General features: G+C 33.4%; 1 protein-coding gene across 1 annotated transcript in view; it reads right to left on the bottom strand.

Moving 5' to 3' along the window:
- CWC27 (CWC27 spliceosome associated cyclophilin) overlaps positions 1 to 20,340 on the bottom strand; it is a 269,538-nt gene that overhangs the window by 243,075 nt on the left and 6,123 nt on the right. The window contains exons 2-7 of the mRNA XM_053589887.1: positions 18,752 to 18,848; positions 11,590 to 11,702; positions 8,764 to 8,907; positions 6,997 to 7,095; positions 6,242 to 6,345; positions 4,173 to 4,242 (exon numbers count right to left, since the gene is read on the bottom strand). Of these exons, the coding sequence (XP_053445862.1) occupies positions 4,173 to 4,242; positions 6,242 to 6,345; positions 6,997 to 7,095; positions 8,764 to 8,907; positions 11,590 to 11,702; positions 18,752 to 18,848 (627 nt within the window). The remainder of the gene's footprint in view (positions 1 to 4,172; positions 4,243 to 6,241; positions 6,346 to 6,996; positions 7,096 to 8,763; positions 8,908 to 11,589; positions 11,703 to 18,751; positions 18,849 to 20,340) is intronic.

The raw sequence follows: 20,340 nt of genomic DNA on the forward strand, positions 1-20,340 counted from the left end.
ATTCCAGAGATCTTACTCAGAATAATTCAACTAGGGCCCATAGACTATTATGTCATATCTATGCAGCTGATTTTATTGAGCTAAAGTACAGAATTTACATGTGCTCCTATTACATTTCAACACAGTGGTTCAAATAATCAGCCATAGGTTGAAAACAAAGCACCCTTTGGGCAGAAGTATTCAATTAGCTATAAATCTATCTGACTGTACTATCTCTCAGATCACATTTCTTTATGCTGTCCACAGAATATCATGAGAGAGTCTGACAATGTGCTTTTCTGAACTCAAGATATGATTATTATGGCAGCCCCCTATCATGCAAACCTATCAAAAAGGAAATGAAGTCTGTCTGGCAAGTCACTTAACCAGAGTCTCAGTTTCCTCATCTATAAAGAAAGGAAGTTGGACTAGATCCCTTTGAGCTATAAAATTCTATGATTCTAAAGAGATTTTTATCAGGTAGTAGAAAGATACTGAAATAAATAATGAAGGAAAGTAAACCCACGTGGGAGAGGCACCTTGTCATGAATAAATGAAGAGGGTAAAGGAGTGTCTGTAATCCCACACTGATAATCCATAAACCAGAGGGGACTTTATCTTGTTTCTCCTTTCATATAAAGTAGAGCCCAATTCAGACTTTACCAATTATTAACTTGTGATCATACAGGTTCTGGAATAAAGCTTAACACTGTGGAGACAGTGAAAAAAGAAACTTGATAAGCAAATGAATAATGAAACAATTATTTTTAAACCCTTTAGAAATATTTAATTACATTCAACCACTGAAACTGTGAATAGTTCTTAGTCATTATAGAAGACACTTATGTAACTTTGGCTATAGTTATTTCATACATTTTAAAACAGTAAGGCTAAATTTTAAGGACACATATTCTACTGGCCATACTTTTCCAATATTCAGGCTAGCATTCTTTTTCCTTATCAAGGTATTTTAGGGTGTTCATAGTGTTTTTAAAAAAAGTGGAACAAAATAAACAAAAATGCACTTCTACATAGTATTTGGATTCTCTCCAGAATTTATCTCATGCTCATGCAGTCTAAAGCAATTTCCTTTTCTCTAAGCCAGTAAATTCCAACAATTTTGTTGTTGTTTATCTATTTTCTTAAACAAAACTAGCCCACTAACCCAACACATAAAGCAGACAAAAAAACCCCACAGACTCTTATCTGCAAGGAGCTCACAGTCCAGGGCTCTATGCAACTAATAAGTCACAAAGTAAAGGTTATAAGGACAGTATAGTATACAAGGGGAACATAGTCCTATGTTTCTTAGGTAATAAAGCAAGAAAAGATGTGCTTAAAAGGAAAATGTAACGTATCACAAGAAAGGCAAAGTTTAGATAAGAAAAAGATTAAGAAAAACTGGAAAAGACATTTAGAAAAGATGATATTCCAGGCTGGGAAATATGATGCAGAGGTAGGATGAGACATTTCAGATAGGGAAAAGAACATGAACAAAGATACAAAAATAGGAAAGACAAGGCATACATGTATAAAGAGTTTCAAACCATTCAGACCTGTTAAAACAGTGTTTCCTGCATTTCCCTACTATAAACATGCAGCTTCCCAGGCGACTCCTTAGAAAATTCTGATTCAGCAAGTCTGAGCTTGGGCCTAGGAATCTTAATTTTTAAAAAGTACCCAAGTTATTTTTATTAGCAGCAAAATGTAATAAGTACTAAGCTAAAAGGCACAGTTGATAAAGGGGAGTCGTGAAAGTAGAAGTTTAAAATAATAGGCCACAGAATTTGGTCTTATTTCTATAGTCAATAGAGAGCAAAATTAACATCTTAAGCTTCATTTAGGTTACCCTGGTAGTGGAAGGAAGGAAGGAAAAGAAAAGAGAGGAGATAGAAGCCTAGGCTTCAGACTATTGCACAGTTCAGACTAGAGATAATGAAGGCCTGAATAAGGGTAGTAGCAAAATAAATTAAAAGGAAGAAACAGATGTGAGACATATCTTACATGAAAAATTGCTAGGACAGTGCAAAATAAAAAATTAAAAATTCAGAACTGAACCTAATGAGTTCTTCTTTGAAGAACATTGACACCAAGGAATAGAACAGGGAGAAGTTTGGGAAGAAGAGATAATGAGTTAAGCCTTAGCCAGGATTTGAGTACCTAGTGAGGTATTCAAACAAGGAGGTTTGGAGAGGTTTTCTCCTTTCTTGGAGAAAGGAAGAGTAAGCCAGCCTAGAGACACAGATGTGAAAGTCAGATACAAGCAGGTGATGGTAATTTTATCACAAAGCACCCCACACTACAGACAGAAAAGTATGATGACACAATACCAAGATAATAATACTCATTTCAAAATGGACTGTGCATGAGCTGTAATTTTCTTGGCAAGAAAGAAAGATTTTACCCTAGTCTTTCTAAACTCAGGTTTGAGAGTGAAAATAAAGAGCAAGCCAGTACTATCTGTAGTGATATTCTTGCACATTGTAATCTTAGAAGCAAACACAAATTGCTTTCAGAGTATAAATCCACAATATTCAGTATAATTTACACATATTTTTTTCTACTTTGTACAATAGAAAACAGCAGAAGGAAGACAAGCTTTGAACATTTAAAATGTGCTGTTAGAAAAAATTCAAACTAATTTCCTAGTTTAGTCAATTTTAAGGTAATTGTGAACAAAACTTAATTTAGACTAGAAATTTAATTTCAACAAGAAGATTAATGAAAAAAAACTCCTTTCTCCTATATTCTTGCTCTCCGAGGCTGCTCACCCTCCCATCCAGGACCCTATGAGAGTTAAAGAAGGGCAGTGGGCCAACTGCACTGAGGTTAGACGCCTTCTACGCCAGAATGCTAGGCTACCTGTGAAATATCTCACCAGCCTTTTAGATGGTTTCAGCTTGAGGGAAACAGCTTCTGCAGCATCCAGAATCATAATAGAGACTTAATAGCTATAAAATCCTAAATTCAAAATTCTGATTCTACCACCTCCTAAGTGATGGGTAAGTGATTTAACCCTGAGTATTGATTTATCTACAAAATAGAAATAGTATCTATATCACGTGGTTATTATGGGGATTACATAAACTAAATATTTAGCACTATTAGCAGATGAGAATCTAAGTCATTATAAAGTAGCATGATAAGCATTTGGATGGCCATAGACAGATTATCACAGAGGGAAGTATCTAGCTCAGCCTGGGTAGAGGGACGGAAGTGACAGTAGGGGTAAATCTTAAAGGAAAAACAAAAAGTAGCCAAATAAAGGAGAGAGCACACTGCAGGCAAAAGAAAAGATGGGGGTGGTGGAACTGTGGGGAAGGCATGGGTATGCAAAGAAATTTGATATCTTTAGAAAACATTGACCAGGCTTGGAGCCTGTAGCTCAGTGGTTAGAGCACTGGCCACATACACAGAGGCGAGCAGGTTCGAACCTGGCCCAGGACTGCTAAACAACAATGACAACTGCAACGAAAAAATAGCTGGGCATTATGGTAGGCGCCTATAGTCCCAGATACTCGGGAGGCTGAGGCAAGAGAATTGCTTGAGCCCAAGAGTTTGAATTGCTGTGAGCTGTGACACCATAGCACTCTACCAAGGGCAATATACTGAGACTCTGTCTCAAAAAAAAAAGAAAGAAAAAAAAGAAGGAAAACATTAACCAAAGATAACTCCGGCAGTTTCTAGATCTAACATTCATGGTTTTGTCCAATTCATGAGTAAAACGAGGATAATAATGCATACTAACATCTATTTTGAAAGACTGTGATGAAAATTAACAAAATATATATTAAAATGAATGTAAGAGTTTTGGTCTGTGAATGTTTATTAGTAGTAATGATAATAATCATTATGATCTATCAAACCAATTAAACAAATAGCAATTTTGTTTAATAGTTCAATTAAAATCTGAATCATAAAGTTGAAGCATTTAAAAAACATCAAATCTAGTTGAAAAAGTCCAGATAAAAATTAAAGAGTCAAGATGTAAACAATTTTAAAAGGGCAAATCATCTCAGAAGTTACAAATATTATTGACTACAAATCATTTTACAAATCAGTTCAATGAACACTTACTGAGTTTGTGCCAAGTAAAGCATACTGTACCAGGTATAGAAGGAGATACAAAAATGAACAAGATATGGGCACTAATCTCTCTTATTATTCAGAAAAAGGGGTAAATTATAGATTACCTGGCTAACTCGATTTACTTCCTCTTCTTCTTCCTCAGCTTCCTCTCCAAAGGAAAGTAAACTAAAATTTCTAATCAAAAGAAAGAAAGAAAGAAAAGAAAAAAGAAGAAAAAAAAAGAATATTAGAAAAAGTTAGACAAAACTTACAGATATCCTATTTTCAAAACAATAGAACAGAATTTACAAGAAGAAATATATTCCGACTGTTTAAAAAGGATAATATTACTTAGTATTCAGCAGAACATTCTAAAGACCTATATTTTTATATAGTGACAAGGTTTTGGCCTCAGACTTCCAGCGTTTCATATATTATACTAAACTAATGACCAAAAATACATCCTGAGCATTACCATTAAATGTATTCAGTGAAGCATGACAAAAATAATTAAGCTTTTTATAGTTATCAAAACTGGTAGCAAAATGGAGATTTCTGAAAAGCTAATAAATATACAGCCCCGAGAGCACTACTAACAGCAAGCAATTAATCTAGCATTTGGCAAAATATGTTTGCAATATTTTAAAGTTAATAAGGCACACAAAAAATATCAGACAAAAAATATATAAGCAATAAATAACTAAAATAGCCAAAGGTAACTGGCTTATCAATGAATCCCCAACAATAAAAAAAAAAAAGAATATGAAAAAAAATAAATAAATAAAATAAAATAAAATAGCCAAAGGGGAGAAAAAAACTAACTTTGTCTCCTCTGATCCTTCAAACAAAAGAAATCCTAAGTATGATAAAAATAACTTTTAAAACTCTCTCTCAAATATCAAAAAAAAACCCAAAGATTTGGCAACAAAAGAGGTATTCTTTTCCAAACTCTAGATGCAAGCAAGCAATGACCATCACATCATCCCTAACATTTTCAGTATAAACAAAAACAAAATACACACACACAAAAAACCTTTGAGTATTGTCAAGATAAATCATAGTGATGAAATACTTATATGAATATAGTGACTGACCTTTCACTCAGAGATAAATTAGTCAAAATAAATGAATTGAAGACTAAAAGAAAATCAGATATATAGTCATATAAGAAGTTATTTTGTCACAAGGGATCAACTGTTTATTAAAGTGTTTGGCTCATTTCTGACACTTTATAAATGCAGTTTGACTTATTTATTTTGTAGGATATTGAAGAAAGAAACTAAATATGTAGTGAACCCCTATATAACTGAGTGTTTTTACATGTCCCTCCTCATTTAATCTTCATAATAACCAGGTGTACCATGCTTATTATAACCTCCATTTTATATGAAGAGGCAACTGAAGCTTAGAAAGATTAATACACTTTGCTTCTTATAACCAGGTTTGGCAGGATTATACTACAAACTGTCTAAAAATAACTAACATATAAATAAAGTAATAAAGTAAATAAATATAAAATAAACAGAGTACAAAAAAATTCCTAATAAGGAACTTACGATTCAGTAAAATAAATTGAAATCTAGCTCTGTGCTATTTGAATAAAACAAACAATACTGATAAATACAGCATATTACTACAAAATACTGAAATTCACTTAAGAAATTTCTATTTTTTTTTGACAACTATCTTTAGGAAATATCCGAGAAATGCTGATGAAATAGCTTTAGGTTCAAAAATATTTCTAAGATTATTTTTACAAGCACTCAAGAGGGGTGAAAAAATCAAATTATACAATCATACAGTCATTTAAAATACTTTTTATATTTTTCTCTATTTTCCAAATTCTTTATACTAAGTATTAATTTAAAAATAAACAAAAAACAAAAGTTTTTCAACAACTCATTAAAATAAGTAATTGTTATAGGGATCATAAAATATTTATCAACACAAATTTCACATGAACAACAGAGATGATACATTTTTAGCTTAAGTTTAAGTTTAAGACATACTATACTTAAATACAAGAAATGCTCACTTAAGAGAAAAACATACACTCATACTTCTAACATCTCTCTGGTTCAAACTGGCCTTTCCCTTGCTAGCAAACAATTACTATAAAGGAAATAAAGTAAACTAAATGAAGTAATGTTACTTTCCAAGCTGAAGAAAAATCTTTCTATAATACTATAATTACTTTGTGCCTTTGGGTTTCAATTTCTTTACTTCCTCCTCTGGTTTTTCTTTTTTTGGCTTTTTAATTTCCCTTGGAATGATGTCATCAAAAGGATTAAACAAAACCTATGAAAAGAAATATTTTAAAAATATTATTCCATTTTTAAAAATTTCATAAAAAAGTAAAACTAATATTTAATATTTAATTACAGTGACATTAAAGTCTATATTATTCTACATTTACACCAAGTACTTCCATGGACTTGGCCTCAATGGATTCTCTCAATAATCCTTTGTACTGCTAAGTAAGGGATATTTTATTCCTGTTTTACATAAGGGAAAAATATTTAAGAAAACTTAAATGACGTATAGAAAGTAGACCAACTCTACTTTGATTTGACTCCAAATCAAATGCTCTTAAGTCTCTTACTTCCTTAATAAAAAAAAAACATTTTTAAATCATCAATAAAGTCATTTCTTTGTGCTAAATAAACCTAATTCCTCTAACTTTCTATTGTGAGTCGAGCTGAGCTTTTCATTCATTGGATTATCAGCAAAAGTTTCACTCTGAATTCAAAACTTTTCATTTATAAAAAAATTCTTAATTAGACATTATACCTAAATAAAATAAGCCTTACCTAAGAGTTTAAAAATACTAATAATTGAATATAGTGACTGATCTTATAAGCCTTCATCTAACAGTTTAAGAATACTAATAATTGATTCCTCCTAAGATGACAACTTAAGTGCTATATCACATAATAATCATGCTCCTACCTCACAACTTCTTATTTTGTGTGGATTACGTGGTCTTTCTTCATCATCAATGTCCACTTCTGTCAGTCGCAGCATGTTATATATTGTGTCCCCTGTCACCTAGCAAATAAAAATATAAAGTGTAATTTCAAATTACTGCATTCCTCCTTTCAATTAAAAAGGGAATTCTGAAAATATTTTTTAAAAATTAAAAAGGAATTTCATAGTATTACATAAGAATATATACATTGAATAATGCAAAGAAAATAATTTCATCTTAAGGGGAAAAAGCATGGATAAAGTTGAATCCCTAATTAAGCTTTATGGGAAATTTCCCATACATACTTAACATTAGTTAATGCCAAATAACCTCCTACTGAATGACAACAAATATTATAAACAAATTCAGATTTTATAATAGAATAAGAAAATAATAACAATAACAATGTGATAAATGCTTTGCAGACATTATATCATTTAATTCTCACAAACACCCTAACAGTAGGAACCATCATTAGTCTTTCTTCCACAGATTAGAAAATAGAGGCTCAAAGAGCCAAGAGTGATGGCTTTTCTAACTTCAAACCATTAAGCTGTATGTTGTCTGTAATACATAAGTTATAGAACACAAATTATAAAAAATAGTGCAGAATGGCCACTGCAATCTCATTTCATTATACACTCTTTTTTTTTTTTTTTTTTTTGTAGAGATAGAGTCTCACTTTATGGCCCTGGGTAGAGTGCCGTGGCCTCACACAGCTCACAGCAATCTCCAACTCCTGGGCTTAAGCGATTCTCTTGCCTCAGCCTCCCGAGTAGCTGGGACTATAGGCGCCCGCCACAACGCCTGGCTATTTTTTTGGTTGCAGTTTGGCCGGGGCTGGGCTTGAACCCGTCACCCTCGGTATATGGGGCCGGCGCCCTATCGACTGAGCCACAGGCGCCGCCCTACACTCTTTTTTTTTAAAATAAAAGGTGAGAAAAATCTACGAACATCAGACAACCTGTGTTAAAGTGGCTTATGAGAATGTGCCAATGAATATTTTCTAACCTACATTGTTAATTATTAAGCAACAATATTGCATTTCACGGTTTTAATGTGATTCCTTTCATTAAACATTTCTAAAGAGTTTTAAAACACCACGAGTTTTTCAACTATCCTAAGTTTGTTTTTTCCCTTTCATCATCACAAAATTTAGTTTTGCCCAGGATATGGGAAAACAATTCTTACTGAACCAGCAGAGGGAGCTGATACACTAGTGATGTTTAATATGTCTAAAACTTAAGAAGGAAGAAGAGAGAAGAAACTAGTCAGATCCTTTATAAAAAGAATTATTGAAAATTCTATAGAAAGGAAATTCCTGATGTGACATTAAATGTGCGCAGGATTAAATAAGTATTATTCGAAGTAATATTTCCAGTAAGAAGCTTCACTGCCAACACAACTTTAAAGGGAAGGACTAAACTTTATTAGTTTATTACTTAAGTGTAATTCTAAAAATGTAAAAGCAATATTGGCCAAGTAGCTAATACCATTAGTAATGATTTTAAAGAAAGAAAAGATTAAAGTCAAAACTAATGACTGATTTAAAGCATGCAAAAAAAGAATTAAGGTGGTCCCTCATGGTTCACTATCACAGGAATACATTCTACGATTTCTGCAAATAATAAAAATCTTAGGGAATACTTTTATGAAGACAGCACTTAGGTAATGTACCATAGTGGGCTAAGGAATAACATAAAACCAAAATCAAGCCATGTGTGTAAGACAAATAATTGGACACTAACCTTGCCAAAGATGGTATGCTTATTGTTAAGTTCATCTGCTCGACCCAGTGTGAAGAAAAACTGGCTGCCATTATCATGAGAACCAGCATTTGCCATGGCAACCAGTCCTCTCCGATTAAAACGCAGCCGTGAATGAAATTCATCCTGAAGAACATAAAAGAATGTTCTCAGTTATAAGACTCTTTGTGTATTCAGTTTATCAGTTGAGCAGCAAGGTCTCACACAACTTATAATCAGAAATGCTGATTTTATTTAATTGATTTTCAAGTATAGTCAAATCCAATATTTACTATTCTTTCAAGGCCATTATTCTTGAGTTCACTAGCCTGTAAGTATCTTCTTCTTCTACTTCTACTTCTTCACAAATACACTCAGATATATTTGTGGAAAATTGCTTAGTTATACATAGAGAAAGGGCACTCAAAGGGGATTGGATTTCTAAGAGTCATTACCCTATTCTCAGCCTTCAAAGTCATCCAAGCTTTTAAAATCTTCTATTATTTCTCTAAGAAAAACACCTTTGAACCATTGCAGAGTCTTCATCTATTGCTCCTTTCCATTCCACTCTAAATGTCATGAAGCAATTGTTTTTTTCTTGTTTTCTAATACAAGGAATCTATTATAATTGTGTTATGTGGATTTACTGTGTGTTTTAAAGTTCTATGTTGAAATTCTACCTGAACTGGCACCGGTTCTACTTGCCAATTTTCAAAATTGGCAGGAGCAAGGCTTTCTAAGGTAGTGTTCTTGCTATGACAGGGCTACTTAATATATACATCATTAGTCTCTTGCTTAATAGAATTCCCATCCAGATGTGATACTGGATTCATTTATAATACAGCCATGTTACATAATCAGTGCTTTTCACATAAAAAGGTTATTTTTCCTTAATAAATAATTCTCGAGAGATCTGAACTCAACAGATCACAACTCTATATTCTATATTCAAAATGACCTTATTGAAAAGCTTAACAAGATGATTTTATTACCTGAAAATAATAAAGCAAAAATCTCAGGTTAGGTAGGAATTATCAAAAAAGAGCTATTATACTACACCAAACAATAGAATAAAAGAATGCTTCCTATTACCTAGACTCTCAGGGGTCCTCAAACTACAGCCCATGGGCCACATGAGGCAGTGTGATTGTATTTGTTCGCGTTTTTACTTCAAAATAAGATATGTGCAGTGTGCATAAGAATTTGTTCATAGTTTTGTTTTTTTTTTTACACTACAGTCCGGCCCTCCAACGATCTGAGGGACAGTGAACTGGCCCCCTGTTTAAAAAGATTGAGGACCTCTGAGTCCTAGAGGATCTAAAATCATGAGAAGTATCACCTTGGTAAAATATGAAATAGCCTAACAGTGATATCTGAGACTTTTTAAATAATAATTTCACATTTTCTAAGGCCATTATTGTCAGGAAATTGAAGCAAACAGTTCAAGTATTTTTCTCAAGAATCACATACTGACTTGGTAAAGATTAAAGGAAACTCCCATCTCCATCCCATTAGTATAAATATAATGTTTTCAAAAACTCCCACATTTTAAAAACTCTCCGTGTTTACTGAAAGAACATAATAGTGGTATCACCAGATTAATAACAAACACAATGTATTGATTTTATTTGAACCCACTATTGTTCTTAATACCTTTATATTACATTAACTTTTATCTTCTTCTATCTATGTTGACAGTTAAGAAATAACTAACCTATTCTTGACTAATACACCCTTTTCTAACATTTTTTATGTTGCTTCTTTCCCATCTGTTTTCCTTATGATCTTCCATTGTGGCATGCATTTTATGCTGCAAAGATCCATTGTGTGTAATTTAGAATACATTCTGCTATGGACTTAATTATGTTCCCTCAAAATTTATATGATGAAGCCCTAACCCCAATGACCATATTTGGGTCTTTGAGAAGGTGAGAAAAGTCATAAAGGTTAGATGATATCTTAAGGGTAGGGCCCTAATTCAATAGGTTTGATGTCCTTATAAGAAGAGGAAGAGACACCAGAGCTCACTTCCTCTCTCTCTCTCTCGCCCATGTGAAATTGTCAGAGCAGGCAGTCATCTGGAAACCAGGGAGAGAGATCTCAGAAGGAATCAAAGTAGCAGACACCCTGGTCTTAGCTTTCCCAGCTTGTAGAACTATAAGAAATAAATGACTATTGTTTAAGCTACCCAGTCAGTGTTAGTTACAATAGCCTGAGCAGACTACTACAGATTCCACAGAGTTTAAAATGGAATGTTTTAAAATAGGATAGCAAAGGCAATGTTCAAAAACTGTTTTTATATTTTACTGAGTTACAGAGATTAGATACAGTCAGACATCAGGAAATATGCTACGTAGTCTTTTTTCTGAATCACTTTGTTTTCCACTACCACCTTCAGCTCCACCTGAATTCAAGCAAGCATCAAAACTTGTGATAAGGCCAGGCACAGTGACTCACACCTATAATCCTAGCACTCTGGGAAGCCAAAGTGGGTAGATCATCTGAGCTCAGAAGTTCAAGACCAGTCTAAGCAAAACTGAGACCCCATCTCTACCAAAACTGGAAAACTAGCCAGGCATGGTGGTGGACACCTGTAGTCCCAGCTACTTAGTAGGCTACGGCAAGGGAATCACTTGAGCCCAACAGTTTGAGGTTGCTGTGAACTAGGACACTGCAGCACTCTACCCAGAGCAGAGTGAGACTCTGTCTTTAAAAAAAAGAAAAAAGAAATGTTTTTTCTCCTTGTAGGGAACAGTCATTTTCAATTAAACAATCTAAGCTCACTGGCAAATAATAATAGTAATTATCATTATTATTATTCAGTCTTACCTTGAATGGGGCTCCATAAATAGACTCTCCACCAGTCCCTGTGCCAGTGGGATCTCCCCCTTGGACTATAAACCCAGGCACAACTCTATGAAATATGGTGTTGTCATAATAAGCTGAAAAAAATAAAAATAATTTATCAATGACTAAAATTATGTGTATTTATAATTATCAGAAGTAATGCAAAAGAGTCGCAAAATTTATTTTCCAGAATGTTAAATAGGCTCACAAGCCAAAGCCTTTTCCTTGCTTTTTATAAAAATACCTACTTTTCAAAAAAATACATGTTGCTACAGAAACCATGGTTGCTTTTGTTTTGTTTTTATTTCTGGGAGTCTCTCAAACTCTGGATTAGTTTTCAAAATAGAAATTAGGGACTTTTAGTTTTTCTCAACTGGGAGAGAAAGGAGCAGCAATTTTGTACTTGGGAGACATTTGTCAATGTCTAGAAATATTTTTGGTTATCACAAAAGAGGGATATTGTTGTCTAATGGGCAAAGCACAGGGATATTGCTAAATACACTATAATGCAAAAGACAGTTCCCAAAACAATGAAGTACCAGCCCCAAATGTCAACAGTGACAGGTTCGAGAAACCTAGGTAGAGATGAATAGCTTATTTCCTACTTCTTTCTCTTCTCCCCTTAGAAAATTAATTTTTTAACAAACAAAGGCACAATATGTCAAAATTATTTATTTATTATAGGCTAGCACCATTAATGCACTCTCCTCAAGAAACATTCAATAAACAAATAATCAACATCATATATACCAGAGTCCAATTAGACTCTTACTCAGTTTGCTAAATGACTGAAAGAAATTATTTATATTTATATATAACTTGGAAATACATAATTAGAATACATTATTTCCAAATATGTAATTTAAAAGTCATAAGCATATAGAAGACGTCATATATACTCTTACTATAGTACTCACTATATAGAACTCAAAATCCATTAGGGAGGCCTTGTAAGGAAAAAGAAAACTGGAATGTGGCAGAAGCATGACATCTCAGTGAGGCACGACATAAGCAAGGAATTTGGTAGGGAGCAAGAAACGGGGTTTGACTGAAGCAGAGAGTTGATAGAAGAAGTAGCAACAATGACCATCAAGCATAAGAAGAGATGTTCGGCATCACTGTTGTCAGGCAAATGCAAAGCAAAACCACAGTGAGATGCCAATTCCCATCTACTAGCAGGAGTAACATCAAAAAACGTTAAAATAACAAGTGTTAGTGAGAATGTGGTAAAATTGGAACTCATTCTTACATTGCTGGTAGAAATGCAAAATGATATAAAAAATTAAACTTAGAATTACCATATAACCCAGTAATTCCACACCTAGGTATATAAATGTGTGAGTATATGTGTATATGTGTGTATATGCATGTATTACATATATATGTAATTGAAAACAGGTACTTGAACAAATACTTACACACAAGTGTTCATAGCAGCACTATTTACAAAAGCAGCACTATTTACACATAGAACCCAAACAGCACAAACCTCCAACAAAGAATGAATGGATGTATAAAATGTGGTATAGACATACATGATGGAATATTAGTTATAAAATGGAATGAAATACTGATACATGCCATGACATGGATAAACTTCAAAAACAAACCAGCACAAAGTGACATATTGTATGGCTCCATTTGCAAGAAATATCCAGGATAAATCCACAGAGATACTTGTGGTTGCCAGGAATTTGGGGGACGAGGGGGAATGAAAAAAGAGAGTGACTGGTTAATGGGTACAGAGTTTTCTTTTGGGGTGATAAAATGTTTTGGAACTATATAGAGGGTGCTGATTACACAACTTAGTAAATGTACTAAATGCCATGAATTGCACATTTTACAAGGGTTAGTTTTATGCTATACAAATTGCACCTCAGTTTAAAAAAGAAATCCTATAAGTGAAAGGCAAGAAAGTATTTTCTATCACTGAAGTTTGTACTTACACTAGTAAGAAGAAATTATATATACAGTGTATACCTAACCCTGAAGGAAGTACTTAATAAACAAAGCTATTATTGCTATTGTTGTAAAAAATAAACAAAAAACAAGCAGCAACAAAGTAGGTTGTGTTAGAGTTAATTACTGAGTGTAGTCATCATTCAATTACAGGCTAAGGACTGCAAAGCAGAAAGATGTAAAAGAACATAGCTGCCTGAAGACTTTCTTCAACTGCAGAATTTACATGGAATTTCTTGTCATACAGGATAATAAATGTCTTTACTATTTAAATCATTTTTAGTTGAGTCTTCTACTACTTGTAACTGAATACAAACTAATTCATTCAATGAAAAATATTTATCAAGTACCTACTATAGGCCAAGCATTGTAATAATACAATTACTGACATAATTCATAAAGTACCTATTATGGCAACTTGCAGGCACATGATTATTCATACTTGCAAGGCATAACCAGACATAAAATCTGTATTTTAAAAATATAATCTGTAGGCCAAGCACCATGGCTCATGCCTATAATCCTACCACCCTAGGAGCCAGGGTGGGAGGTCACTTGAGTTCAGGAGTTGAAGTACAGCCCAAACAAGAGTAAGACCCTATCTCTACTAAAAATAGAAAATTTAGCCAGGTGTGGTGGTGGGCACCTGTGTCCCAGCTACTACAGAGGCTGAGGCAGGAGGATCACTAGAACCCAGGAGTTTAACGTTGCTGTGAGATAGGCTGACGCCACAGTACTCTAGACTGGGCAACACAGTGAAACTCTGTCTCAAAAAAAAAAAAAAATGCATATTTATGTATGTATCTATATATTTTACATATATTTATGTATAAATATATATATAAATAATCTATAATCTAACACTGTACATAGTACATTGGAAGAATAAGAAAGGCAGACCAAGCTGATTTTTTTTTTTTTTTTTTTAGTCCCTTCTCCCATTGAAGGGCAGTTGGCCCATACAAGAAATCTGGTTACAAATAGAAACTGTAAAACCCAAGAGGTCAAAAGTATCTCTTCTATATCCCTAAGTAACCATTATACCAGTTACTGTTAGACTAACAATTGTCACGAGTTCTGAGCCTTACCCCTTGCTAGCTGTACAACCTTAAACTCAATTTTCTCATTATAAAACTCATAATAATAATAATATAAATTAACTCATGGTGTTAATCAGAAGATTAAATAAGATAAGGCAAAAGCAACCTATATTCAAGTTCAACAGAAATATGAACTCAAATTATTATTTTCACTCAAATTCCACAAATTCATATTCAAGTTTGAATATAAAATATACCATAGTATATATCATAAAGTAAAATAATTCTTTATTATTTCACTATGGAATAATTCTTTACTATTTATTTCACTATGGCTTATCTTGAGATGCACAGATCCATAATAAGCAGTTAACCAACACTTTTTTGAACATAAGATTAGATCTGTTTTTTTCCAAAAGATCACTCAGTCTCCCAATATGGAGAACAGACTGGAAAAAGATAACTGGGGGCCTGAGCAGTGGAACCTCAGGTGCAACTATTGTCCCAAGAGTCAAAACACGATGACTATGGCTTACCCTGAGATGCACAGGTTCAAGAACTATTTAGGAAGCAGGATCTATAAAGACCCAGATACAGTATCTGTGAGGAAAAAGGTCTGTCTATGTAAGAGGTCCTTTATTCCTTCAGTTTTCAAATGTTAAAATTATACCATCTATTCCTTTTTCCTATTTCTCATTAAGTCTTTCTGAGATGTTAACTTTTTACTTTAGGGTTTTCTTTATAATTTTCCTAATTATATTCTTGTTTGGTACATGAAACTATCATACACTATACATAATATATATAAATGGGTAGAAATTTCCTATAATGTCTACACCATAATTTTGTATTCTAACATGGCTGGAATTTCCAATTTCCACAAATTTTTCTTATTCACTTTTTATATTTCCTTATAATTTATCAATAATTGCTATTGAACTATTTACTTATAGTTGTCTTCATAGTTTATAATGTGATAGATTTTCCTGCTTGCAATAATGTCTGATTTTCTTCTTAAATTTTTATGCATCATCCCATTTTGAAGAAGCTTTATTATTTTCACTATGCATGTTCATAATATCCTTCTGCATGTCCCTACTATTAAAGAAAGAGATTTAAATGTATCTTAAATATGAAACGAAGTTCCTATTTAATAGCTGCGATTCTAGTATTTGTCACTATAGTTTTTATTTCTCATTGTATAATGTATGAACAGTATATTTTAATGATTATATTTCTAGCCCAAGTTCATGTAGGAATCTATATTTGTATTTTTAAGTCTTTTAGGATCTTGTTTCATATTCACTTTGGTATATACATGTGTTATCATTAGTAACTTTTTATCTCATTTGTGATCATTGTGCCTTATTTTCTTCATCCTCTCCCTTTTAACAAATATTTTTAATTTTGTAAAGCAATTTCTTTTAACTTATAGCATATTAATATACATACACTTACATTTTTCACTTCTAAAACACTTAACAAACTATTGTTAAAGCATAAAAAAATAACAGATGAACCACGAAGAGACAAGGCTGAAGTAATAGTGGAACAGATTAATAGTTGCATCAAGTACTTTAAAAACTGATTTTCTTATCTACTCCTCCCTCTGCTCCCCACTTGTCTATAAAACAAATATAAAATTATACTCCTTCACACGAGAGGAAGTAATATCAAATTATTGTCAATTGTCAAAGCTAAAAAGTTTCCTTTTTCTTCCATCTTTTTTGCCCCTTTCCCCTTAGGTATAAGAATTATAAACTGACAATGTTTTTAAATTTCCACTCATTTTAAATGTTCACCTTACTATATTTTAAAGACCTAAAATCCAAGGTAAGGTCTATATAACTATAACTGCAGATCATTTGATTTTAGAAATGCTATAAATTTCCTTTAACTGTGAACACTGTTTTAGGTGAGGGCTGAAGCTGTGCTCTCATTCCTCATGCTTTTATTCATTTCCTTTCAAATTCTGGAAACCATACTTTAAAAAAACATAGACACGATGTTACACAATCTAAGAGCATTATGACTTGTTTAAATCATGAAGAATTAAAATGGGGTTCTCTCGATTACATTTTTTTTTTTCTTTTGTAGAGACAGAGTCTCCCTTTACCGCCTTCAGTAGAGTGCCATGATGTCACAGGACTCACAGCAACCTCCAGCTCTTGGGCTTCAGCGATTCTCCTGCCTCAGCCTCCCGAGCAGCTGGGACTACAGGCGCCCGCCACAACGCCCGGCTATTTTTTGGTTGCAGTTCAGCCGGGGCTGGGTTTGAACCTGCCACCCTCGGTATATGGGGCCGGCGCCCTACTCACTGAGCCACATTTTAAAACCCGACTTTACGCATTCAACAGTTCTTCTTGTTAGCCTTTCCAATAATGATTCTCTCTCTCACCTGTTCAATTCAGAAAATTGTTCTCGTTAGTTTTCTTAAATTTTTTTTTTTTTGTTTTCTTAAAATTTTTCTACTTTTTCCTCTCTCCTTGCATTCTCATAAATATGGGGAAAGGGAAATAATTATTTGTTTATATAAATGAATTTCATCGTCACCCAACTGAAGAACCTCATTTCTTTTTCACTGTCATATTGTATCCAGACGCTTCTGTTTCTCCCATTCACCTGGTCATAGATTGTAATTTACCATTCATTCTTACTAATGTTTTTGTAATTTATTCTCTGCCTGTAAAATTTGAGCCTTTGATTCTTCAAAACTTCTTACCAGAAACAAGTCTGTCTTTTCTATGTCCCTGTGTTTCTCAGCTTTGTTAATAGTTATCTGAGGCCTCTCTGACTGAACTACCTGTCTGATTCCATTTCCTTCCGCCTGCTACAGCAATTGCTAATAATGGCCTTGGCAGATGTCTTCTCTTTCTCTCTCTCTGTTTGTTTGTTTTTTTTTTTTATGGCAACTTTTTTTCTGTTTTTTGGTGGGGGGAGTTCTAGGTATTTTTTATCCCTTAAATTTTCCGTTGGTCATTATTTACTTGTCTAATTATCTATTTAGAGAGGTCTCAACATACTATACTTTCAGATATTTTGGATTCTCTTTCACATCCTGCTTCTGACCCAAAATGCTGTTTTCTGAGACCTTGAATAACATTGTCTGTCTCTAAAAATCAGATGTAAGTTAGAAAGATAATGATTTGTCATCACTAGAAAAATTCAAAATCATGAGCAATATATGCTAGAAGCCAACAAGAAGGTATAAAAATGTTTGGAATGGGTGGGTGTATAGTCTGCAAAGTAAATAAAAAGAAAAGAAAAACATAGTTACTTTATGCCTCAAATCTAAAAAAACTAGAGACATTGATAACATCTGAATGCTAGATGGAAAATCTTGTGTGGAGAAAGTAGAATATTGAACAGACATTTTAAAAATGAGTAGACTTGAACAGTAAAAAAAGAGAAGAGAAAGCACACCAAAAAGAAAAAAAAGAGAGAGATGAACTAATATGAAGATATGTGTGAAGTAGAAAAGAGAAGGAAATGCTTAAGAATAAAGATAATAGCTGACTGAAACCACGGGGTTACGGCAATGAGAAATAATGCTGGATAGCTAGGAAGCCAAGCTTCCTGAAGATTCAAATACCATATGAATAAGTAAGAGGGCAAAGAAATTAAAGATGAAAGTGAAGAAGACTAGGCAACCAGAAATTGCTGACATGTGTGAGTAAAAATCAAAGTGGACTAGGAAGAAACTGGTAAATTTGATTTTATACTGGTTTAGTTGTAGCTGACAGTGAAAGGTTCCAGTAGAAACGTCCTCTAGGCAATTAGATATATAGTCATCTGGACATCAGTAACAATTGGAGAGTGAAGACAACAGAGAACTAGAGGCAATTAGGGAGGAGCCACAGTCAGAAAATAAAAGAAAGACACGGAGGATAGCAAAGAAGATCAAAAAGGATCAAAATATTATTTCTTCAGGTAAATTTCTCCATTAAAAGTATACAGATTTATTTTGGATAAAGCTTTTATCTCTGTTTCCTGACACACAGCTCAACACCATCACTCACAGCAACAACCATCATTCATTGTAACTGTTCAACACTGGTCGTCAATGTCATGAAAACTACATTGCAGTTTATTTTTAAATTAACAAAAATTTCTCTTAAAGAATAAAATTCAACAGTTATGATTACCTTCCAAACAAAGCTGGATGAAATTTCTGCAAGCTTTAGGGGCTTCTTTTGACCACAACTCTATGTCGATATCTCCGGCTGTAGTTTTCAATAAAACCTATAGAAGGAATATTACATCTTTATACTAAATTATCATTTTGCTTGATAATCAGTTGAACGATTGCCCAACATATAGCTTTTACTGGTGGGTTTTCAATTTTAAAAGAAATATTAGAAATTGTGTTTGGCTTTTGTTGTTATACTCAACAAAATGTCAAATATTCCCTATAGCTGATTGTATATTTAGATCTTTCAGCATATTATTTTCAGAAGAAGTTTAGGATTTAAGAAGAAAATAGTAAAGAAAAAAATTCCTTTACTAGGTTTATACCCAGAAGACCAAAACTCACAATATAACAAAGACATCTGTACCAGGATGTTTATTGCAGCCCAATTCATAATTGCTAAGTCATGAAAGAAGCCCAGGGGTCCATCGACCCACGAATGGACTAGCAAATTGTGGTACATGTATACCATGGAATATTATTCAGCCTTAAAGAAAGATGGAGACTTTACCTCTTTCATGTTTACATGGATGGAGCTGGAACATATTCTTCTTAGCAAAGTATCTCAGGAGTGGAAGAAAAAGTATCCAATGTACTCAGCCCTACTATGAAGCTAAACTATAGCTTTCACATGAAGGCTATAACCCAACTATAGCACAAGACAATGGGGAAAGGGCCAAGGAAGGGGAAGGGAGGGGGGAGGTTTTGGTGGAGGGAGGGTAATTGGTGGGGCCACATCTATGGTGCATCTTAGAATGGATACAGGCAAAACTTACTAAAGGCAGAATACAAATGTCTACATACACTAACTAAGAAAATGCCATGAAGGCTACGTTGAACAGTTTGATGAGAATATTTCAGATTGTATATGAAACCCGCACATTGTACCCCTTGATTGCACTAATGTACACAGCTATGACTTAACAATAAAAATAAATAAATTAAAAAAAATTAAAAATGCAAATGTGTTATAGAGTTTCTCCTTGCATTACTTCCAATAAAATTGGTTTAGCTAATTAAGACATTAAAAAACAACGAACCCACTAAAGTGTAACACTGTAAGACAATTTTACAATTATCCTTTTTAATTTATCCTTTTATAGGTGAAAATACCTGTATTTTGGTAGATTTTTAAATACCATGATACTGCCTCCTTTAACATCTTGCCATTACTAATTTGCAAAGGAATGTTTTTAATCTTATTTTGGCCTATTACTTACTAAAACAGTATGTCTTAAAATCACCATCTATCATAAACAGAATACTTTGATAGCCTTTCCATCAGCTCATTATAGCAGATACTCCTTGGTGGAACCAGTCATCCTGCAGCAACCAGAATCCCTACTGAACTCACAATAGGAAACAGCTTGTATCTGTGTAATTTATAACTACATATGACCAAAAAGAAAGTTAAGTTCTAAATTTGAATAGTGTGGCACAGCTGTAGTCCAGTTTCCTCTGTATCACTTTATCTTTTGTCTCTCCCAGTATACCAAAGTAGATCAGCGTCAAATAATTTGTGATTATCTTTTAGGATGCTCTTAA

Source organism: Nycticebus coucang, chromosome 1 (genome assembly GCF_027406575.1).
Source record: "Nycticebus coucang isolate mNycCou1 chromosome 1, mNycCou1.pri, whole genome shotgun sequence".
Taxonomy (NCBI): Eukaryota; Metazoa; Chordata; class Mammalia; order Primates; family Lorisidae; genus Nycticebus; species Nycticebus coucang.